The following is a 25,740-nucleotide window of genomic DNA, read 5'->3' as shown; positions in this document are numbered from 1 at the left end:
CTACTGGTGGGAAAATGCGCATATTTTCTTTATGCGGATTTCAGAATATAAACATGAAAATGTGTCGCCAATTGGATGGAAACCTAGCTACTGTAGGTCTTTGCGAAAACTATTTTATTATTTTGAGTGGGGATGTGACGTCAATACGTGCAGCTGTTTTTTGTTATCGACAATAGTTAAATTGCAACGCAAAGTAACATGCAATTGTCGTATTTCTTTTCTTTGCAACGTTCTAAAAATCGACAAGTAAATGGAAACAGAGATAGCATAATACAGATAGAGGGCTCTTTTCATTAAAGGAAGGGAAAGATTTTCAGGAGGTGCCTGCTGTAAAATTAGGAGTCTTGTCTGTCGTAGGCACTATAGCTTGGAGGGGGAAGTTGAGTGTAAGAGGACTTTTTCCTGAGGGAGGAGTTGTAGAACACTCCTTATTTGGAGAGCCTGGTCACATGGGGGCAGAATCTACGCGATAGAGATGAGAGAGACATAACAGGAGAGAACACATCGAACCGTGTCTAGAGATGTTGAGCGGGACGAGAGAAGTTGACTTTCTCAGGCTAGAGTCAATGCAGTGAGGGGATAAAATGCCCACCAACTTCACTGTGGTCCCCGTGGAGGATGGCGAGGCCGGGAAGTCAAGTCTCGAACGTGTGTTTAGGGAGGAAGATATTACTCCACGACGACCCTACTCAGGTGAGGGCACAATGTTGACGTTGTCAGGACAGGCTCAGACAAGCAAAGCAGCTTCTGTGGAACAGCTGAACATGTTCACTTTACGTTTACCTTGGCCCATGACTTACATAATTATGATATAGCTTTGATTGTTATTTTTTTTTCTGGTCTAAGGGGATGAAATATATATTTTTAAGACGAGTGAACTTTTTGCAACTCCTGAGAAACAAAAACAAGCGAGGGCTTCCTGAGATTTTCCTTGCCTCCATTTCTCTCTATCTAAATTCAATGTCAATTTCGCTCTTCTTTTGGTTTTATGGCGAAGTTGACTTAAATTGTGTATTGCTGCCACCAACTGAACGGGGATGCAAAGAAATGTACAAGAGAAAAGTGCAGTTCCGTTTATCACCATTGCTATAAATGTCATGAAGGCCACTTTCTTCAAATTAAGAATGTCTGAATCTTGCTGGTGACATGCCGGCCTTGGTGCATGTGTCTATTTAGCTCCACTGTTATACACTGACATCGGATCTTCTGTTCTTTCTACCCGTTTTACTGCCTCCACAAAGGAGACAGAAGCTGTGCTTACACCTTGCATTAACATGTGGTTGTCATCTGATCAAGATTATCCAGATTTATTGAGTCTACACATGGTAATAAAATGACTCTTAACAGCCCACTGATTCTGTATTGTGACCAGATTCCCTTGTCCTTCCCTGTATGCAAGTTAATCCAACCTGCCTTGGATCTCCCTTTATGACAAGCTGTATAAATTGACAGAAAACGTCACACTTTTGTAGTCAGTAGTTTTGCAATCTCATCATTAGTGTATATTTGATATCTAATGATTTAAGACTGAGTGTGACATCCTTTACCTGTACACAACCATAAAAATAAATATGATTCCAGATATCCTCCTCCTAAACAGTAAACCAGCTTTTTAGGCCTGCGTGCGCGCATTGGTTGTTCAGGCAGGTCTTAGTGGAAATATGTAACTTTATGGGCAACCCTACCAAATTCACATACTGATGTGAGTTATAGATCTATCATTCTACTTGAATGCAAGTCGAAGAAGTGGTAGAGCTGTTCTATTTGCACTATTTATATGCTTCCCTTAAGTTTTTGTTTTTGAGTCTTTTACTTCCGGTTTTGTACACCAGAAAATACAACATTTTTGGTTATGTAAAATATATTTCAGTGGTTTAGATGGTACAGTGATTCTCTACACTGTGCCATCTTATTTTGTCACAAACTGAAATTAGGCAAACTGTTAGTTTTAGCATCCAGGAAATGGCGGAGCTATTTCTGCATAGTGCAACTTTAAGATGCGTACCAAAAGTTTTGTATTTCAAAGATCCTCTAATATGATAACCTATAACAACTCGCATGTTCAAATTATGAAAATTGATAAAAGCAGCAATCGATAAGGGCAAAGGAGCACGCATGTGAAGCAAATGCTATGGATTTATAAAGGAATGAAGTGTAATTCTAAAAGTAGCCTGCAGAGTCCTTTGTATTGTAGCCTACATCATATTGGACAGTGACCTCGCTCAAGCTTACAGAAAGCTATGTGCCTTTACGCATCAGTTTGGACATATTCTGCACTTTATTGCTAGTGATTTGTCTGGAAAATGCTCAAAACTTTGAAGAATCTCATAAAATATTTTGATTTAACACTTTTTTTGGTTACTACATGATTCCATATGTGTTATTTCATAGTTTTGATGTCTTCACTATTATTCAATGTAAAACTTTTTTTTTTTAAAGAAAATCCCATGAATGAGTGTGTCCAAACTTCTGACCTGTACTGTATATGCGTGATCTAATTTTGATTGGACTGTGGCATCTGACCACAGTGCCACTAGGTACATGGTTTCTAATGAAGACCACAATCTTAATTCTGGATGAATTGTAGAGGTAGGCTATTGTTGTCCATGGGAAACTGTAGAGTGTGGAAAAACCCAGCAGCGTTGCAGATCTTAACACACTCAAACCTGTGCGCCTGGCACCTATTACCATACCCTGTTCAAAGGCTCTTAAATATTTTGTCAGGCCCATTCACCCTCTGAATGGCACACATACATAATCCATGTCTCAAGGCTTAAAAATCCTTGTTTAACCTGTCTCCTCCCCTTCATCTACACTGATTTGAAGTAGATTTAACAGGTGACATCACTAAGGGATCTTAACTTTCACTTAGTCAGTCTGTAATGGAAAGAGCAGGTGTTCCTAATGTTTTGTACAGTCTCCATCAAAACGCTTTTAACCACATGACCCACATCGACTCCTTCCATCTGCAGACACTTTTTACATGGCTAAACATTTTACATCTCTTACACTGCAAAGCCTGGCTATAAAGGTTCTGACTGGATAATACAGATTTTCCTGCTTCACTCTGGTCGAGAGAGACACAAGGACTGACCAACTCTTCTCCTTCTTGCCATTTAACCACACGATTCTTCCAGCTTACATCAACCACTCCAGGAATTTTCTTTTAATATATCAACTTCTAACGAAACTCCAGAAATGGCTTCTTTAAAAGGTGCCCTGCTCCGTAGCTCAAAGCACAACACATCATAATCTCCAAATTGAGTGAGTTCCAGCACCCATTTACATTTTTTTCTGCTCCTCAGACACACAAAATCTGAACAAGCCCACATCTCGTGATTTTTACTTTACCCAAGCTTTCTCCACCACTTTGGTTGTCTTCAATGGGTTAACCACATCGGGCGTACATAATCCCAGAGAACATACCAGATATGATTAGCAACACTAGCCATTGCCTTCCCCACCTCAATTTTGCTTATTTTTCAATTTCTTTGGACAAAAGTCTATTCTTAATTTCCACCGCCAACCGATTCAAGCTTTATCTCAGCTTCCGCCAATGTCGTCTTGCTCATGCCTCTCCCGGTACCCTTGCTGCACCAGGCCATGGGTCTTGTCTCTTTCTGTCTGTCTCTCTCTTTCACTCAACTCATTCAGTAGCTTGCCCTCAGTGTGACACAATCTTTCTCCCTGTTGCTCTCCCTCCCTTCATGTGTTAGGACCATGATTAATGTGAAATCTTTTTAAGGTTTCTCAGCTTTGCGTTTCACAGTGGCAGTCACTGCAATAATGCCTTTCCTCTGTCAAGTATTAACTTGCTGTGAATCAGTGAACTCCATTGTTCTGTACCTGTTGGAAGGGAGATGTAGGTAACTCCCCAAATAAAGGAAACACCAACAGTGTCTTAATAGGGCGTTGGGCCACCACAAGCCGCAGGCACAGCTTCAATTAACCTTTTGCATGGCATAGATTCTACAAGTGTCTGGAACTCTTTTGGAGGGAAATTCCATCATTTGGTGTTTTGTTGATGGTAATGGAAAACACTGTTTTAAGCCACTCTTGCACAAGGTTGATGTACACTCACTGGACTACCCTCACACTCCAACACACAAACACACGCACATGCATATTGACACCACACACACACAAATTCCTTCACACTTAACATACGCTGCTGCTACTCTCTGTTTATTGTCTATGCAGTCACTTTACCTACATATTACCTCAATTACCACAAATAACCCCCGTACGTACCCCTGCACATAGACTCGGTACCGGTACCTCCTGTTTATAGCCTCGTTATTGTTATTTTGTGTTACTATTTTTCCTACAGTTTAGCAAATTTTCCTGACTTACTTTTTAAAGACTCTGCATTGTTGGTTAAGGGCTCATCAGTAAGCATTTCACTACACCTGTTGTATTTGGCGCATGTGACAAATACCATTTTATTTGAATTGCTTAATCAACTAAGGAACCACACCTGTGTGGAAACACCTGCTTTCAATACACTTTTTGTCCCTAATTTAGTCAACTGTTTCCTTTTATTTTGGAAGTTAAAATGGGTTAGGGCAGAGAGCAAGAGGTGACGTGACGCGAGAGGATTCACTCTGCCCAAAATCTGTCCCATGAGATAAGCTCCATACCTATTTTGTATGGAGGTCTATGGGCGATTGTCAAATTACCTGAGGCTTATTTTATCTAATATATGTTTTGTAATGTTTAGGCTGTTAGAAATGTACTGATATAAGTGGATGCACGTGGCTTTCCGGCAGTTTTGAGAAAAACGACTTAGTTGTGCCTGTTGTTCACACGCGTATCTGCTAGAGGTCGACCGATTATGATTTTTCAACACTGATACCAATTATTGGAGGACCAATAAATCGGCCGATTTTCTTTTTTTTAACATTTTTTTAATTTATACATTTATTTTATTTATTTTATATATTTTTTAATGTATTTATTTGTAATAATGACAATTACAACAATACTGAATGAACACTTATTTTAACTTAATATAATACATCAATAAAATCAATTTAGCCTTAAATAAATAATGAAACATATTCAATTTGGTTTAAATAATGCAAAAACAAAGTGTTGGAGAAGAAAGTAAAAGTGCAATATGTGCCATGTAAAAAAGCTAACGATTAAGTTCCTTGCTCAGAACATGAGAACATATGAAAGCTGGTGGTTCCTTTTTAACATGAGTCTTCAATATTCCCAGTTAAGAAGTTTTAGGTTGTAGTTATTATATGAATTATAGGACTATTTCTCTCTATACAATTTGTATTTCATATACCTTTGACTATTGGATGTTCTTATAGGCACTTTAGTATTGCCAGTGTAACAGTATAGCTTCCGTCCCTCTCCTCGCTCCTACTTGGGCTCGAACCAGGAACACATCGACAACAGCCACCCTCAAAGCAGCGTTACCCATGTAGAGCAAGGGGAACAACTACTCCAAGTCTCAGAGCGAGTGACGTTTGAAACACTATTAGCGCGCACCCGGCTCACTAGCTAGCCATTTCACATCGGTTACACCAGCCTAATCTTGGGAGTTGACAGGCTTGAAGTCATAAACAGCGCAATGCATTGCGAAGGGCTGCTGGCAAACGCACGAAAGTGCTGTTTGAATGAACGCTTACGAACCTGCTGCTGCTGCCTACCATCGCTCAGTCAGACTGCTCTATCAAATCATAGACTTAATTATAACATAATAACACACAGAAATACGAGCCTTGGGTCATTTAACCTGTTGGGGATAGGGGGCAGTATTTGCACGGCCGGATAAAAAAACGTACCCGATTTTAATCTGGTTACTACTCCTGCCCAGTAACTAGAATATGCATATAAGTATTGGCTTTGGATAGAAAACACCCTAAAGTTTCTAAAACTGTTTGAATGGTGTCTGAGTATAACAGAACTCATATGGCAGGCAAAAACCTGAGAAGATTCCTTACAGGAAGTGGCCTGTCTGACAAGTTCTTGTTCTTCTTGGCTCTGTTTATTGAAAACTGAGGATCTTTGCTGTAACGTGACACTTCCTACGGCTCCCATAGGCTCTCAGAACCCGGGAAAAAGCTGAATGATGTAATTCCAGCCTCTGGCTGAAAAACATTAGCGCGTTTGGATAGTGGCCGGTCAGAGTACTATGAGACTCAGGCGCGTGCACGAGTCGACCCCATGTTTTATTTTCTTTCGTCTTTGAACGTAAACACGCTTTCCCGGTCGGAATATTATTGCATTTTTACGAGAAGAATGGCATAAAAATTGATTTTAAACAGCGGTTGACATGCTTCGAAGTACGGTAATGGAATATTTAGAATTTTTGTCACGAAATGCGTCGTGCGCGTCACCCTTCTTTACCATTCGGATAGTGTCTTGAACGCACGAACAAAACAGAGGATATTTGAACATAATTATGGATTATTTTGAACCAAACCAACACTTGTTATTGAAGTAGAAGTCCTGGGAGTGCATTCTGACGAAGAACAGCAAAGGTAATAACATTTTTCTTATAGTAAATCTGACTTTGGTCAGGGCTAAACTTGCTGGGTGTCTAAATAGCTAGCCCTGTGATGCCAGGCTATCTACTCGGAATATTGCAAAATGTGCTTTCACCGAAAAGCTATTTTAAAATCGGACATAGCGAGTGCATAGAGGAGTTCTGTATCTATAATTCTTAAAATAATTGTTATGTTTTTTGTGAACGTTTATCGTGAGTAATTTAGTAAATTCACCGGAAGTTTGCTAGTATGCTAGTTCTGAACGTCACATGCTAATGTAAAAAGCTGGTTTTTGATATAAATATGAACTTGATTGAACAAAACATGCATGTATTGTATAACATAATGTCCTAGGTGTGTCATCTGATGAAGATCATCAAAGGTTAGTGCTGCATTTAGCTGTGGTTTGGGTTTATGTGACATTATATGCTAGCTTGAAAAATGGGTGTCTCATTATTTCTGGCTGGGTACTCTGCTGAAATAATCTAATGTTTTGCTTTCGTTGTAAAGCCTTTTTGAAATCGGTCAGTGTGGTTAGATTAACGAGAGTCTTGTCTTTAAAATGGTGTAAAATAGTCATATGTTTGAGAAATTGAAGTAATAGGATTTCTAAGGTATTTGAATAACGCGCCACAGGAATCCACTGGCTGTTACGTAGGTGGGACGATTTCGTCCCACCGACCCTAGAGAGGTTAATATAGTCGAATCCGGAAAATAAACGTTTTTCCTGTCAGTGAAATACGGAACCGTTCCGTATTTTATCTAACGGGTGGCATCCCTAAGTCTAAATATTCCTGTTACATTGCACAACCTTCAATGTTATGTCATAATTACGTAAAATTCTGGCAAATTAGTTCGCAACGAACCAGGCGGCCCAAGCTGTTGCAAATACCCTGACTCTGCGTGCAATGAACGCAAAATGACACAATTTCACCTGGTTAATATTGCCTGCTAACCTGGATTTCTTTTAGCTAAATATGCAGGTTTAAAAATATACTGCTCAAAAAAATAAAGGGAACACTTAAACAACACATCCTAGATCTGAATGAAAGAAATAATCTTATTAAATACTGTTTTCTTTACATAGTTGAATGTGCTGACAACAAAATCACACAAAAATAATCAATGGAAATCCAATTTATCAACCCATGGAGGTCTGGATTTGGAGTCACAGTCAAAATTAAAGTGGAAAACCACACTACAGGCTGATCCAACTTTGATGTAATGTCCTTAAAACAAGTCAAAATGAGGCTCAGTAGTGTGTGTGGCCTCCACGTGCCTGTATGACCTCCCTACAACGCCTGGGCATGCTCCTGATGAGGTGGCGGATGGTCTCCTGAGGGATCTCCTCCCAGACCTGGACTAAAGCATCCGCCAACTCCTGGACAGTCTGTGGTGCAACGTGGCGTTGGTGGATGGAGGGCGAGACATGATGTCCCAGATGTGCTCAATTGGATTCAGGTCTGGGGAACGGGCGGGCCATTCCATTACATCAATGCCTTCCTCTTGCAGGAACTGCTGACACACTCCAGCCACATGAGGTCTAGCATTGTCTTGTATTAGGAGGAACCCAGGGCCAACCGCACCAGCATATGGTCTCACAAGGGGTCTGAGGATCTCATCTTGGTACCTAATGGCAGTCAGGCTACCTCTGGTGAGCACATGGAGGGCTGTGCGGCCCCCCAAAGAAATGCCACCCCACACCATGACTGACCCACCGCCAAACTGGTCATGCTGGAGGATGTTGCAGGCAGCAGAACGTTCTCCACGGCGTCTCCAGACTCTGTCACGTCTGTCACATGTGCTCAGTGTGAACCTGCTTCATCTGTGAAGAGCACAGGGCGCCAGTGGCGAATTTGCCAATCTTGGTGTTCTCTGGCAAATGCCAAACGTCCTGCACGGTGTTGGGCTGTAAGCACAACCCCCACCTGTGGACGTCGGGCCCTCATACCACCCTCATGGAGTCTGTTTCTGACCGTTTGAGCAGACACATGCACATTTGTGGCCTGCTGGAGGTCATTTTGCAGGGCTCTGGCAGTGCTTCTCCTGCTCCTCCTTGCACAAAGGCGGAGGTAGCGGTCCTGCTGCTGGGTTGTTGCCCTCCTACGGCCTCCTCCACGTCTCCTGATGTACTGGCCTGTCTCCTGGTAGCGCCTCCATGCTCTGGACACTACGCTGACAGACACAGCAAACCTTCTTGCCACAGCTCGCATTGATGTGCCATCCTGGATGAGCTGCACTGCCTGAGCCACTTGTGTGGGTTGTAGACTCCGTCTCATGCTACCACTAGAGTGAACGCACCGCCAGCATTCAAAAGTGACCAAAACATCAGCCAGGAAGCATAGGAACTGAGAAGTGGTCTGTGGTCCCCACCTGCAGAACCACTCCTTTATTGGGGGTGTCTTGCTAATTGCCTATAATTTCCACCTGTTTTCTATTCCATTTTCACAACAGCATGTGAAATTTATTGTCAATCAGTGTTGCTTCCTAAGTGGACAGTTTGATTTCACAGAAGTGTGATTGACTTGGAGTTACATTGTGTTGTTTAAGTGTTCCCTTTATTTTTTTGAGCAGTGTATATACTTCTGTGTATTGATTTTAAGAAAGGCATTGATGTTTATGGTTGGAGCAACGTGTACCTAAGCAATTATATGCAACGCAGGACAGGCTAGATAAACTAGTAATATCATTAACCATGTGTAGTTAACTAGTGATTATGATTGATTGTGTTTTATAAGATTAATGCTAGCTAGCAACTTACCTTGGCTTCTTACTGCATTCGCGTAACAGGCAGGATCCTCGTGGAGTGCAATGTAAAGCAGGTGGTTAGAGAGTTGGACTAGTTAACCGTAAGGTTGCAAGATTGAATCCCTGAGCTGACAAGGTAAAAATCTGCCGTTCTGCCCCTGAACAAGACAGTTAACCCACCGTTACTAGGCCGTCATTGAAAATAAGAATGTGTTCTTAACTGACTTGCGTAGTTAAATAAAGGTAAAAAAAAAAAGAAACGATAAACGGCGTCCAAAAATACCGATTTCCGATTATGAAAACTTGAAATCGGCCATTCCGATTAATCGGTCGACCTCTAGTATCTGCCCTCTCATTGGCTAGAATGGTCCCACTTCATCTCGCCTGCCTTCAGTCTTTGGGGACATGTATTTCCATTGTTAGTGGTCACTCGGCTATCTTGTCAATATAACATATAATCTTTGGTTAGCGCTGGTCCAACCTAAGGTGTCATAAAATAAATGCACCCCCTCCCCAAAGTAAAAAATATTTTTACAGAAATCTCTAAACTCTTTGATGTGATGTAAAATGCTTACTTTATGGTGTTGTATTAGCACATTACTTTGCTGTGTATATTCTAGTGTAGTATTTGTTATTTATTTAAATTTGATGCTTTTTTTTTTGTTAGGGGGGGGCGGAGGCAGGTTGGGGCCGCCGGGGGGGGTTCGTGTGTTTGTACATTCCATTCAAAAGTTTTAGAACACCTACACATTCAAGGCTTTTTGTTTATTTTTTTTACTGTTTTCTACATTGTAGAATAATAGTGAAGACATCAAAACTATGAAATAACACACATGGAATCATGTAGTAACCAAGATAGTGTTAAACAAAGATTCTTCAAATAGCCACCCTATGCATTCTCTCAACCAGTTGCTTGAGATAGTCACCTGGAATGCATTTAAATTAACAGGTGTGCCTTAAGTTAATTTGTGTAATTTCTTTCCTTCTTAATGTGTTTGAGCCAATCAGTTGTTTTGTGACAAGGTAGGGGTATACAGAAGATAGCCCTATTTGGTAAAAGACCAAGTCAATATTATGGCAAGAACAGCTCAAATGAGAAATTATAGTCCATTACTTTAACCTGTTAGGGCTAGGGGGCAGTATTGACACGGCCGGATAAAAAACGTACCCGATTTAATCTGGTTACTACTCCTGCCCAGAAACTAGAATATGCATATAATTATTAGCTTTGGATAGAAAACACTCAAGTTTCTAAAACTGTTTGAATGGTGTCTGTGAGTATAACAGAACTCATTTGGCAGGCCAAAACCTGAGAAGATTCCATGCAGGAAGTGCCCTGTCTGACAATTTCTTTCCCTTCTTGATTATCTCTATCCATTACAGAGGATCTCTGCTGTTACGTGACACTTCCTACGGCTCCCATGGGCTCTCAGAAGGCGGCAAAAAGCTGAATCGTGGCTTTGCAGGCTCTGGCTGAAAAAAAAAAAGTAGAGCGTTTGGGTAGTGGCTGGTTACAGTACTGTGAGACTCAGGCGCGTGCCCGAGTCGACCTCATGCTTTGTTTTCTTTCGTCTGTTTACCTAAACGCAGATTCCCGGTCGGAATATTATCGCTTTTTTATGAGAAAAATGGCATAAAAATGGATTTTAAACAGCGGTTGACATGCTTCGAAGTACGGTAATGGAATATTTATAAAAAAAATGGTCACGAAATGCGCCATGCTTGTGACCCTTATTTACACTTCGGATAGTGTCTTGAACGCACGAACAAAACGCCGATATTTGGATATAACGATGGATTATTTTGGACCAAACCAACATTTGTTATTGAAGTAGCAGTCCTGGGAGTGCATTCTGACGAAGAACACCGAAGGTAATCAAACTTTTGTAATATTAATCGGAGTTTGGTCAGGGCTAAACTTGGTGGGTGTCTAAATAGCTAGCCGTGATGGCTTGGCTATGTACTCAGAATATTGCAAAATGTGCTTTCACCAAAAAGCTATTTTAAAATCTGACACCTCGATTGCACAAAGGAGTTCTGTATCTATAATTCTTAAAATAATTGTTATGTTTTTTGTGAACGTTTATCGTGAGTAATTTAGTAAATTCACCGGAGGTTTGCGGTGGGTATGCTAGTTCTGAACGTCACATGCTAATGTAAAAAGCTGGTTTTTGATATAAATATGAACTTGATTGAACAAAACATGCATGTATTGTATAACATAATGTCCTAGCTGTGTCATCTGATGAAGATCATCAAAGGTTAGTGCTGCATTTAGCTGTCTTCTGGGTTTTTGTGACATTATATGCTAGCTTGAAAAATTGGTGTCTGATTATTTCTGGCTGGGTACTCTGCTGACATAATCTAATGTTTTGCTTTCGTTGTAAAGCCTTTTTGAAATCGGACAGTGTGGTTAGATTAACGAGAGTCTTGTCTTTAAAATGGTGTAAAATAGTCATATGTTTGAGAAATTGAAGTAATGGCATTCCCAGGACTTCTACTTCAACACCCAATATTGTTTTGGTTCCAAATAATCCATAGTTATATCCAAATAGCTGCGTTTTGTTCTTGCGTTCAAGACACTATCCGAAGGGTGACGCGCCGGCGCGTATCGTGACAAAAAAATTCAAAATATTCCATTACCGTACTTCGAAGCATGTCAAACGCTGTTTAAAATCAATTTTTATGCGATTTTTCTCGTAAAATAGCGATAATATTCCAACCGGGAGACGTTGTATCCGTTCAAACACTGAAAATAGAAAATGGAGTCGTCACATGCACGCGCGCGCCAGTGTCATTGTTATCAGAACGAACACTTTCCAAAACCCCTACTGTTTTTCGCCCAGGGACTGCAGAGTTATCATTCAACGTTCTGGCGCCTTCTGAGAGCCTATGGGAGCCTTAGAAAATGTCACGTTACAGCAGAGATCCTCTATTTTTGATAAAGAGGCTGTAGAAGGCCAAGAAATGGTCAGACAGGTCACTTCCCATATAGAATCTTCTCAGGTTTTGGCCTGCCATATGAGTTCTGTTATACTCACAGACACCATTCAAACAGTTTTAGAAACTTTAGGGTGTTTTCTATCCAAATCAAATAATTATATGCATATTCTAGTTTCTGGGCAGGAGTAATAACCAGATTAAATAGGTTACGGTTTTTTATCCGGCTGTGAAAATACTGCCCCCTATCCTAACCAGGTTAACTTTTCATAATTTATTTAAAAAAAAAACATTATTCCACTTTGACACTATGGGATATTGTGTGTTGGCCAGTGACAAACTCAATTTAATTTTAAATTGATTAAGTCTGAAACTAGTGGTGTGTATTCATGGATGCCAAGGGAAGCCAGGCTTCAACAATTTTTTTATTTTTTATCTTTCGTCTCTCGGTGTTTCATAGTTTTCCTTTAATTCGCAAGAGGCTGACTGTATCTCACCGGAGAAAGCATCCGAGTGAGCGTAACAGCGCCCCTCTGTCTCTGTACGTGTAGGCCATCTATCTGATGTTGTCTGGTCCAAACAAGTATGACTTTGTTGTCACCCGTAGCATTGAATGGAATGCAAGGGAAGCCAGCAAGCATTTGGCCTCCTTTGATAGAAAGTATAACAAATTAGCCAATATGAGCTCAACAGTGAATGGTCCTGGTGCACCCAAAAAAAATATCAGGGGAAGCCAGCTTGGATTTTGGTATCACTCCTATCAAATTGCATTGATAGCATACGTCATTGACAGAAAACACTTGAATTGTTGCATCTCGTTGTGTTATTGTCCTCCGGTGGCTAGCTGACTAGCTAAAGTTGTCCTTTTCCTAAATTAGTCATGGATGGAGATATGGATTTGGAGTTGTGGTTTTATTTAATTCTCCGTATTGGCCAGTGATTATAACGGCGATTCTATTCCAACCATAAATTCATTCATTCATTCATTGTTGTGCCCCTGGCCTGAGAGGATGGAAGTTCAATATGTAGCTAGATGTAGAAGGCTAATGTTAACTAGCTAACGTTGCCCATGATTGGAAGTTAGTCTAACGAGCAAGCATTTTAGCCAGGTAGCCTAGGACAACAAATATAATCAAATCAAATGTTATTAGTCATGCGCAGAATACAACATGTGTAGACCTTACAGTGAAATACTTACTTATGAGTCCCTAACCAACAATGCAGTTTAAAAAAAATACGGCTAATAATAAGAAATAAAAATAAAAAGTAATTAAAGAGCAGCAGTAAAATAACAATTGCGAGACTATATACAGGGGGGTAACGGTACAGAGTCAATGTGCGGGGGCACCGGTTAGTTGAGGTAATATGTACATGGAGGTAGTTATTAAAGTGACTATGCATAGATAATAACAGAGAGTAGTAGCAGCAGTGTAAAGGAAGAGGGGGGGGCAATGCAAATAGTCTGGGTAGCCATTTCATTATATGTTCAAGAGTCTTATGGCTTGGGGGTAGAAGCTGTTTAGAAGCCTCTTGGACCTAGACATGGCACTCTGGTACCGCTTGCAGTGCGGTAGCAGAGCGAACAATCTATGACTAGGGAGGCTGGAGTCTTTGACAATTTTTAGGGCATTCTTCTGACACCGCCTGGTATAGAGGTCCTGGATGGCAGGAAGCTTGGCCCAGTGATGTACTGGGCCATACGCACTACCTTCTGTTGTGCCTTGCGGTCTCAGTCCGAGCAGTTGCCATACCAGGCAGTGATGCTCTTGATGGTGCAGCTGTAGAACCTTTTGAGGATCTGAGGACCCATGCCAAATCTTTTCAGTCTCCTGAGGGGAAATAGGTTTTGTTGTGTCCCCTTCACGACTGTCTTGTTGTGCTTGGACCATGTTTGTTTGTTCATGTGGACACCAAGGAACTTGAAGCTCTCAACCTACTCCACTACAGCCCCGTCGATGAGAATGGGGGTGCTCGGTCCTTCTTTTCCTGTAGTCCACAGTCATCTCCTTTGTCTTGATCACGTTGATGGAGAGGTTGTTGTCATGGCACCACACGGCCAGGTCTCTGAACTCAGCCTATTGGGAGATCTCGTCATTGTCGGCGATCAGGCCTACCACTTTCGAGTCATTGGCAAACTTAATGATGGTGTTGGAGTCGTGCCTGGCCGTGCAGCCATGAGTGAACAGAGAGTACAGGAGGGGACAGAGCAAGCACCCCTGAGGGGCCCCCATGTTGAGGATCAGCGCGGCGGATGTGTTGTTACCTACCCTTACCACCTGGGGGCGGCCCGTCAGGGAATCCAGGATTGAGTTGCAGAGGGAGGTGTTTAGTCCCAGGGTCCTTAGCTTAGTGATGAGCTTTGAGGGCACTATGGTTTTGAATGCTGAGCTGTAGTCAATGAATAGCATTCTCACATAGGTGTTCCTTTTGTCCAGTTGGAAAAGGGCAGTGTGGAGTGCAATAGAGATTGCACCATTTGTGGATCTGTTAGGGTGGTATGCAGATTGGAGTGGGTCTAGGGTTTCTGGGATAATGGTGTTGATGTGAGCCATGACCAGCCTTTCAAAGCAGTTCATGGCTACAGATGTGAGTGCTATGGGTCGGTAGTCATTTAGGCAGGTTACCTTAGTGTTCTTGGGCACAGGCACTATGGTGGTGTGCTTGAAACATGTTGTTATTACAGACTCGGACAGGGAGAGGTTGAAAATGTCAGTGAAGACACTTGCTAGTTGGTCAGCGCATGCTGGCAGTACACGTCCTGGTAATCCGTCTGGCCCTGCGGCCTTGTGAATGTTGACCTGTTTATAGGTCTTCCGGAACAGCTGGCGCTCTCATGCATGTTTGTGTTATTTGCCTCGAAGCTAGCATAGAAGTAGTTCAGCTCTTCTGGTAGGCTCGTGTCACTGGGCAGCTCTCGGCTGTGCTTCCCTTTGTAGTCTGTAATGGTTTGCAAGCCCTGCCACGTCCGACGAGCATCGGCGCCGGTGTTGTACGACTCGATCTTAGTCCTGTATTGATGCTTTTCCTGTTTGATGGTTCGTCGGAGGACATAGCAGGATTTCTTATAAGCTTCCGGGTTAGAGTCACGCTCCTTGAAAGCGGCAGCTCTAGCCTTTAGCTCAGTGCGGATGTTGCCTGTAATCCATGGCTTCTGGTTGGGGTATGTACGTATGGTCACTTTGGGGACGTCGTCATCGATGCATTTATTGATGAAGCCAATGACTGGTGTACTCCTCAATGCCATCGGAGGAATCCCGGAACATATTCCAGTCCTTGCAAATAGTCCTGTAGCTTAGCATCTGCTTCATCTGACCACTTAAAAAAAAAAAATTGATCTCGTCACTTGTGCGTCCTGCTTTAATGTTTGTTTGGAAGCAGGAATCAGGAGGATAGAATTATGGTAAGATTTGCCAAATGGAGGGTGAGGGAGAGCTTTGTATGCGTCTCTGTGTGTGGAGTAAAGGTGGTCCAGAGTTTTTTTTTTTGTTTGTTTTTTTTCCCCTCTGGTTGCACATTTAACATGCTGATAGAAATTAGGTAAAATGTATTTGTTTCCCTGCATTAAAGTTCCCGGCTACTAGGAGCGCCACATCTGGGTGAGTGTTTTCTTGTTTGCTTATGGCGGAATACAGCTCATTCAATGCTGTCTTAGTGCCAGCCTCCGTCTGTGGTGGTATGTAAACAGCTACGAAAAATAAATTTAAGTGTGTACAGTATGACAGTGTTTTTCATCAACATGAGAGGAGGATGGCATTAGCGTTTCTCTACAAGTAGGGTTAGTCAGCATATTTTTCTACTTGCACGAACGTGTACACACACACACACACACACACACACACACACAGTAGAACTAATGCTTAGCTTACGTAGAATGGACTAAATCGTTTTTGGTATCTTTTAGTTATCACTGTATTAGACTAAGCAAAGGTGATTTGATGTTGAAGTTGAAATGGTGCTGGAATAGAGGCCCCTGTTTTCTTTGCTACTTTCGGTAACTCTCTGTGGTTCTAAATCAATAGTTGTTTAGTAGTCTGAAAATGTCGGAAACATCAGCTTGCTTGACCATGCTGTGGGTCATGTAACTCTCTGTTTCATGCAATATGCTTTGTGGACTAAACCAGATAGAGTTTGCCATCTGGTTTTGTGATAAAACAAAGGTGTGGTTGAATTTATTCTTCCACTATTGTCTGAGCCTTTAGGCCTATATATCACGAGGCATATGGACTAACAGGTTATAGAGCAAACAATGCAATTATCACAACACTTAGGTTGTAATATGGCTTTTTTCTGGCTTCCCCAGTGATTTTACCCACGCACCGCTATTGGCTGTGACACAACATTTTGAAAAAGAAAAAGGTGTGTGAATTGTTTCTGAAGGCACTGTATTATAGGACGACTTGGGAGAATGATGATCCGCAACAGACAGTACATCTCAGTATTAGAACTTAAAATACAGCCAGACTGGCCTGCTACTGTGCCTTTCTGGACCTTATAAACTGTGGAGAGTAGACCCACAACTGATACAAATGGAATTACATATTAAAATCACAGGGCTTATGCGCTGTTATTCAATATACATTTTCACTGCAGTTTACAGCCTTGAGTAGAATTTTGTACTCACTTGACAATAATAATGCAATTATTCATTGCAATGTGCTGTTGTAGGCTAGTCTAGGTAGGATGATTGTATTGTCCTTAAGCAAGATCAATAGCGGAGCTTTTTAAGGTGCGTGTCTCACTGTTCTTTCATGCGCGATGATACACCTGGCCCTTCTGCTTATTTCGAAAATTGGTGCAGCTTTGAGTCATTTTGTGTCGTATGATTGCTAATTAGCATATTGCAGATCTGGATAAATTATCCACCTACCACTATTGTCACTGAATGGTGGATAGAGGGCAGGATAGACTGGTAGACTATATTGACCTGTGGTATAGTTAGCGCGCAGAAAAGCGTAGTGCATAAGGGAAGTACCAAAACACCTTGATATAGGGGCGGCGCATGAAAGCATATGAAGAAATGGAGCTAGAATGGAAGAAATTATATAGTAAAACCCACTGCCCTCTCCTGTGCCCAATCAAAAAAATAAAAAAATAAAAACACAACCCTCAAAGCAATTAAAAAAAAAAGAAGTTTGACAGCCTTCCCCTTTTTTGGACCACCACAATTAATTTCTAACTTTCCCTTAATTTATTGGAATGTCACATTTTGCAAAAATGTGCGCTGTCTCTTTTTAAGAAAGTATTTACTTCATTAGCAAGGCAGAATGTGGCTATGGAATCTAGTGGAAACCAGATGGGTGGCGAGGGAGACGAAGAAGTGAATGAGGTTTTGGTGTTAACTAAGTTAATTAATAACGTTTTTTTGACAATCAGCTTTGAAGTCAGCATATTTTGCGTTATGGTTTGCAAACAAAGTACTAGGGTAGTGAATTGATGTTTCTTCAGCTGTAAGCTAGCAATGAAAGTTAGCCTATAATTAAAAAGTCACTCGATTGTCATACGTGAGTAAAAGTAAAGCTGTCTTAATAGAAATTGTCCAGAAATGCAAATTAATTACTTAAAAATCATACAATGTGATTTTCTGGATTTTTGTTTTAGATTCCGTCTCTCACAGTTGAAGTGTACCTTATGATAAATATTACAGACCTCTACATGCTTTGTAAGTAGGAAACACTGCCGATTTTGCAGGTTATCAAATACTTGTTCTCCCCACTGTAAATAGTCAAGTACAGATATCCCTAAAAACAACTTAAGTAGTACTTTAAAGTATTTTTACTTAAGTATACAGAACAAAAATATAAACTCAACATGCAAATATGTCAAAGATTTTGCTGTGTTACAGTTCGTATAAGGAAATCAGTCAATTTAAATAAATTCATTAGGCCCTAATCTATGGATTCCACAAGACTGGGCAGGGGCGCAGCCATGGATGGGCCTGGGAAGGCATAGGCCCACCCACTTGAGAGCCAATTGCACACTCACTCAACTTGAGACATCGGTGTCATTGTGTTGTGTGACAAAACTGCACATTTTAGTGGCCTTTTATTGTCCCCAGCACAAAGTGCACTTGTGTAATGATCATGCTGTTTTATCAGCTTCTTAATATGCCACACCTGTCAGGTGCATGGGTTATCTTTACAAAGGCTAATATGCCCACTAACAGGGATGTAAACACATTTTTGCACAACATTTGAGAGAGATACCATTTTGTCTTCTATTTCAGCTAATGAAACATGGGACCAGCACTTTACATGTTGCGTTTATATTTTTGTTCAGTGTACTTTACACCACTGGTTTTAGCCTGTGTGGACATTGTTTTGCGAACAGTAATGAACAGTTTAAACATTTCTACACGCAATGTTGTATTATCTAAGTGTGCTAATTTCTGTGCAGCATGTGGGTGGTGGGGAGCTTATAGCGATGAATGAGTAACAGCTCTAGCAATGAATGAGTAAGTGGAGCAGGCACTTTTCTCTTCATGCTATAAAGGGGTTACGCTGATAGACAGACTTGATCACGTGAGACACATTTGACAGACGTACCGAAACTAACAAATTCTAGTACCTATTTATTTACTTATTTTTTATCAAAAGTACTGAAGTTTTGATATACAGTGCAACACTAGTATGAGTCACACAGAACACGTAAGGGCAGGCTTTGGTCTGTGGTCATTATTGGGCTGTTATCAGCAGTAGGAAGGCTTCACTCATTTCCAGCTATTATATCTGTGTTACGTCATGTGCTCTCCGCTTTGTTCTTATGCCTACAGTACCTGTACTCGCACACTGCTGTCCCCACACAATACATCCAGTATAAACAAAGTTTTCCCAAATGGACTGCTTAGACAGTCAGGTATCACAGCATCGTGGGTCTCTCTCCCTGCAATGCACTAAATATACAGCCCATAAAGGTTTTTTTGTTTTGTCATAACTTAACATCAATAAACTCATAAAACCTGTATTTCTATTCAGGGGCGTCATGCACCCATTATTTTAAACGCCTGAAACAGCTTTTTCCTACAATCTAGAGACGTAATCATTATGCCTAATTATATGTAAAGATAGTTAGGCTAGCTTGCCCCGAGACTGCCTGGCAGCTCCCCCATGGAGAGAAGCACGAGATTGAATTTCACTCAACTTTCTAGAGTTTTCCCTTTCTAGAGTTTTCAACGTTTCCCTTTTTACTTTTACTGTGGACATTCTGATCGAATCAATGCAATATTAGCCACTTTCAATGCAACATATCGTAACAAAAGGAACTATGTGAGAGATTTTGTTGTAGGCAGAACGCATCAGAGTAGAATTCTATTGGATTGACACGCACGACTCAGCCAGTACTCTATACAGACTGGTGCAGCATAACCAATCAGAGCTGCAGTAGGCATAAATGCAAATAGACCATTGCCATATATGGGTCTGTCTTTACAGCTGTGGTCGTGAGTAGATGTGCTTGTTTTGAGATCAAAGTCACGTCTGCACATTTTGTTCATATCCTTTGCTAGTTAGTTATTAGCCCAGTTATAGATCATTAGTCAGCAATAGGGTAGTGATTGCTTCCCGGAAGAGCACAAAATGTGTACATTTCTAGACATCTTTGAAATGCTAGTCAGGTAAATAACTTTTTGTGTCTTAAAGGGGCAATGTTGTATTTTGACACAGACTTGAATAAGCTAAGTAGCCAATAGGCAGAGGGTAGCCTAATTTGTCTGATTCTCTGTAATAATGGTATTGAAATAATAATGCATTTTATTTTGTAATGTGGTTTCTTGCATCAAACAACACCATTTTCAGTCACTTCTGTGTCTGAAGGACACGTGGATAAGCAGGTTAATGTCAAGTCCTGCATGTTTTGTTTTTTTAAGTCTCATGGAATGTAGGCCTACATTGAACACCACACATTGGCTGCTACTGAATGACAGATCTGCTATTTCCATGTTAAAATGTTATGGGATGCATTTTCTCCATTGTTTTTGATGGTGGGCCTCTCTTGTAGGCCTATGTTATGATCAAATAGCCACAGTAGCCTACTTGGTCACTGATAAAACTGTAACATAAAGCAGGTACAGCCTCAGTGTGGAAGTTGCAAAGAATTTTCCCACATTCGAGTTTGCACTCAACAGACCTGAAATTTCAGGGAACATTGGTGGCTAGTATTACAGAGAAACAACAAAACATTTTTGTTTTATTTATTCATCAAGAAGGAATCAATAGGCTACATGGCTTGATCAAATTCATTTACAAACATACCTCCTGCTAGTCCTTCCCGTTACCGGCAGCTAAAATCAAATCAAAGACTGTGTCACTCTACTCCAGTAGTCACCAACCGATCAGTTGATCTCCAAGGCATTTCTAGTCAATCACCAATTTTTGGGGTAAAAAAAAACCCAACAATAAAGCCTTTGCGTTGCTGTTTTTTTTTATTTGTCTCCTGCTTTTTACGGTAGGTGATCCCGATTCAGCTGCCCTGTGTGCCGAGTAGGTCTAAGTGTTCTGACTTTAAAACCATTTCATGTGTCTGAAAGTACAAATCCGCCTTCCCAGCAGTCCTGTAGAGCAAATCAAGTACACTATAGGTCTACCACTGGCCAATCGGATTGCTCAGATTTGTCTGTAGTAACGTAGCAGGCGTAAACAAATAAAAAATAAATAAAAGCTACAGCAAAGTTGATATTGTGAGATTTCAAAACTTGAGAGAGACTGTCAACGAATACAGTAAAGAGCTGCTGTTTTTATGAGTGAGTTCATGTTTAAGTTCTTACTCAGCACTGTCAATACTTTTTTTTTTTAATTCAACACTTAGGCTATATAAGCCATAAAATGTGCGTTCTTCCTTCTTCCACTCACGCTACAACAAGCACTGCAGCATAATGAATGAGTAGGAAAGTATCGGTAGGCTTGCATTGTTGTTATTATTAGGGCTTGGGTCTTTTTTAATATCAAGAAAAATGTAACTTTCTCTGTTCATAGGAGTAACAACATGAATTTGTGCATGAGGCAGAAATAATGTGGTGAGACTCGAGTTTCACCATCAGCTGGAAGACGGTGCTCCTTTTTGGTCAGTGGAGGTAAGGGAGTGCGGAGGGATGCTCAGAGGCGGACCCTCAGCCTGCTGCTCTCTCCCTCCACTGAGACTGACCATCAGATGCATGCACCATCAGCCCAGTAAAATAAAAAGCAAATGTTTTAAATGTATGCTCACTCAGCTGTGACTCACAAGTAATACAACAACAGATCTATTACTGGTGTGGTCATATATCCTATCTCAATTCTTTTAATAAAAAATGTCAGAACAACAATGCATTGGCAGGGCAATTCAAGCAAAGTCAATATGCGGTGATAATGTATTGGTCCTATAGCCTACTACACAAACCTTATTGCTACAGTACTGTTTTTAATGTTGCATAGGCTTACATTTTTTAAATGTATTTTTGGCTTGAATTTTGACTCAAGTTGATCTTGACTCAAAGGTTGGTGACCACTGCTCTACACTCTCCTCCTCCACTGAAGGTACTACACATACCAGAGCAGTGGTTATCAAACTTTTTGGTCCCCTAAAAGGCCCCCCCCCCCCCCCCCCCCCCCCAGTTTGAGAACCACTGCACTAGACTAGAGTTTATAAAGTCCTCCCTAGGCATCTCTTTGCTCCATGCACTTTGGGCGGAACCACTTACTAGGGAGAATGGGGGGGGGGGGGTACTCTTGCCCGGTCCAGTCAGTGTGCCCCCTCCACAAAACACTGGCGACAGATCTTTTTATAAATAATGGATTCTCTGTTCATTTAATTCAGTGAGCCAGAGTCTGAGGCAGTGTGAGAAACGATAGTTGGCACTGTCATTCATAATTGTTTATGAATGAGGTAGAGTTAGGCTTACTTGCTGTTTTGACATTTAGGCTGCCCAGATTTGAGCAACAGTATCATGGTAGGCTACATGCTAATCATTTTGACTTAACTTTGCTTCATTTTTTTTCTGAAAACTACCTCCCCCATTGGCAGAAGCAATAAAAGGTCAGACTTCCCTCCCTTGGGACTAGGATGAGATTACCATCTGTTGTGCAGATCTGTTTTGCTGTGTCTGTGTTCCTAGAAGAGAGAAGACCCAGGGGCCCATGTGGTTACATTCAAGCTAACCTCAGTTTGTTTACAATGTGATTCTCCTATTAATTTAAGCAAGATCTGTTGTTTCCGTAGTCTGCAGATAATTTCTCCTTATTCTGTGGAGAGTGACTTCAACACAGTGACTCATGAGACTGTTGAAATCCTGTTCACAGAGTACCACAGGCCAACGCCCAACCCATCCGCAAGCTTGTAAAGAATGTGTAGGCCTGGCCTACTGTCTTTCTCAATAAGTATACCCTCAGGGCGTTCAACTTTGTCACTGCCTGTCACAATAAGAGCACCAAACAGAGCCCCAACACAAAGTCCTATGCCGTGCCATGCTGTATGCATATGCATGTGATGGCATTTAACGTTCAATGCTACTGTAATTCGCATAGCCTTTCATGACAATGGTGCTCTCATTTTGTTTTACCTTCTCCTTCTGGGTTGATGACATAGTCATTTTTTCTGAGTGATCCCAGGTTGGATATACAGCATCTTGTTTACAGTAATTGAACATAGTTGTTATGATATTGTAGTCTTCTGCATGGTGTTACATGATACCATCGTCAACTATGTCAGAGCAGGGAATGTCAGTGTGACCTGTGTGTTCTTTCTTACGTTATGTCAATGATTAGGTTATCATTTACTGTAGACATAGTCTGCGCTGCTGTATCTTGTAGCTGTATCTCATGTGCTTGGACCAGAGAGAAGAACCACAGAGAAAAATAGTCTATAGAGGGGATGTTTGTTGCCTGCCTGCTGTTTTGTTGCCTAGGCCCTAGTGTTACATTTCCCACCATCTCCTTCCCCTCCAGGTTCATATCCTGGATGATTTGTGGTGCACAGTATGTCAAATGATCATGACGCAAATGGAAAGTTTGGACCCCTTTTTACACAGAAGCTATCCTCCTTTCAGGAAAAGGATGTTTGTAATGCTTGAAAGCTCTCTACTTTTTTTTCTAATTGTTCTTTCATTCAGGAAAAACAGGCTCAGACTGTCAGTCATCCTTTTTTTTTTTTTTTTACTTTGCTCATGGGGCCCTAACATTTATTCCAATATAAAGGTCCATTGATTAATATGCGTGAGTGAAACGGAAATGACTTGCGTCATTGTAGGCTACTGTAAATGAATTGAAGATGATTAAATGACTGAGTGGCATGGGACAGCTCACAGCAGCATGTGCATTATTTATGCCTAATAACAGGCAGTGTTCATATTGTTATATTTTATTATTTCTTATTGTTGCATTGTCGAGAAGGAACCTGTCTGCTGATCCAGTGCCAGTTCGTGAATTCTCATCCGAGTAGAGAAGTGCAACTGAAGCGCAAAATGTGTCTGATGCTGAGCTGAAATTACAATGAGATGCAATTTAGATCTGCATTTATAAAACGCAGCAAGATTTTTCTTGTGTGTTTTATTTTTTTCCTGCGTGAAAAACAAAGAATGCTGTGTTAATGCGACCCCTAAGTTTAACTTGCTAGTTATTTAAGTATGTGGCTGAATTAATAAAGTAACGGTGCATTATATTGTGAAGCGCTTTCTGCCGTGTTTGAGAAGCATTTTGGATGATTTATCTGTACAGCTGCCACTGCAGACTGATCCCTGTTTTTTCTCCTCTCTGTTCGCTGCCTGTCTGCTCCTCCCTCATCTTCTCCCGAGCAAAGCAGGGAGGCCCAATGCCTTAGTGACACCAGACTTCACAGACACAGCATGTACACATGCTGCTCCAGAGCCAGTACTGTTCTTCCTTCAGACAAGCATGTGTCAACACTTTGTTCATTTGCCCAATGTATCTCATTCACTTTCGCTTGTAAATGTCCAAACTCAGTAAAAATGACATTTGGTAGCTCTTGACTATACATTGCCTTCAGAAAGTATTCAGACACATTGACTTTTTCCACATTTTGTTGTGTTACAACCTTATTCTAAAATGGATAAAAAAAAAATTTAAATCCTCAGCATTCTACACACAATACCCAATAATGATAAAGTGAAAATAGGTTTTCAATTGATTGGACATGATTTGGAAAGGCACGCACCTGTCTATATAAGGTCCCACAGTTGACAATGCATGTCAGCGCAAAAACCAAGCCATGAGGTCGAAGGAATTGTCTGTAGAGCTCGGAGACAGGGTTGTGTCGAGGCACAGATCTGGGGAAGGGTAACACAAAATGTCTGCAGCATTGAAGGTCCCCAAGAACACAGTGGCCTCCAACATTCTTAAATGGAAGAAGTTTGGAACCACCAAGACTCTTCCTAGAGCTGGCTGCCCAGCCAACCTGAGCAATCAGGGGAGGGCCTTGGTCAGGGAGGTGACCAAGAAACCGATGGTCACTGACAGAGCTCCAGCATTCCTCTGTGGAGATGGGAGAACCTTCAAGAAGGACAAACATCTCTGCAGCACTCCACCAATCAGGCCTTTATGCTAGAGTGGCCAGACGGAAACCACTCCTCAGTAAAAGGCACATGATAGCCCGCTTGGAGTTTGCCAAAAGGCACCCAAAGGACTCTGACCATGAGAAACAAGATTCTCTGGTCTGATGAAACCAAGATTGAACTCTTTGGCCTGAATGTCAAGCATCACATCTGGAGGAAACCTGGCACCATCCCTACGGTGAAGCATGGTGGTGGCAGCATCATGCTGTGGGGATGAACCTGATCGTACATCTCTGGAGAGACCTGAAAATATCTATGCAGCAACGCTCCCCATCTAACCTGACAGAGCTTGAGAGGATCTGCAGAGAAGAATGTGAGAAATTCCCCAAATACAGGCTTGCCAAGCGTGTAGTGTCATACCCAAGGAGACTCAAAGCTGTAATCGCTGCCAAAGGTGCTTCAACAAAGTACTTAGTAAAGGGTCTGCATACTTTTTTATGTTTAATGAATTAGCAAAAATGTCCTTTATCTGCTTTGTAAATATTTATGGGGTATTGTGTGTAGATTGTTCCCCTCCCCCCTCATCATTGTCATACATTTTTGAATAAGGCTGTAACCTTACAAAATGTGGAAAAAGTCAAGGGGTCTGAATACTTTCCGAAGGCACTGTATATGTATAACTTTGCGAGCTGGATTGCCTGTCTTGTCCTGCAATTCATTTTTGTTTGCTTTCATTAGCATATTTAGCTAGCATACTCCATGGAAATTCTCTATTACTTGTGCTAATTTTGTTAGCATTATGGTAATAGATTCCCAATGTTGTTTTTTTGGCACCCCCTTGTGTACTAAGCTATTAATACTGTAAATCTAGGGATAAGAGAAGGACGATATGAAAATCTGGATACCGCCCCACCCTATGTGGAACCCATGTTATGCGTGCAAAAAGGGATATTTTTTTAAACGGAGCCCATGCCCTGATTAAAAAAACAACAACCTTAGAATCTACTCTTTCTAATGGTGTAAAGAAATAGAAAATCTGATCTGGATGAACCTCTAGGATGATTTGAAAAAGTT

General features: G+C 41.2%; 1 protein-coding gene across 2 annotated transcripts in view; it reads left to right on the top strand.

Annotated features, from left to right (window-relative positions):
- Positions 1 to 371: 371 nt before the first annotated feature.
- LOC106599281 (solute carrier family 12 member 7) overlaps positions 372 to 25,740 on the top strand; it is a 101,256-nt gene continuing 75,887 nt past the window's right edge. Inside the window, exon 1 of one of the 2 annotated variants that reach the window (XM_014190430.3) lies at positions 372 to 693. In XM_014190430.3, coding sequence (XP_014045905.1) covers positions 585 to 693 — 109 coding nt within the window. In that variant the 5' untranslated portion in view covers positions 372 to 584. The remainder of the gene's footprint in view (positions 694 to 25,740) is intronic. The other variant, XM_014190432.3, reaches the window with a different exon arrangement.

Source organism: Salmo salar, chromosome 03 (assembly GCF_965601325.2).
Source record: "Salmo salar chromosome 03, fSalSal1, whole genome shotgun sequence".
Taxonomy (NCBI): domain Eukaryota; kingdom Metazoa; phylum Chordata; class Actinopteri; order Salmoniformes; family Salmonidae; genus Salmo; species Salmo salar.
The sequence above is the reverse complement of the archived record's forward strand: the minus strand, read 5'-3'. Positions and strand labels throughout refer to the sequence as shown.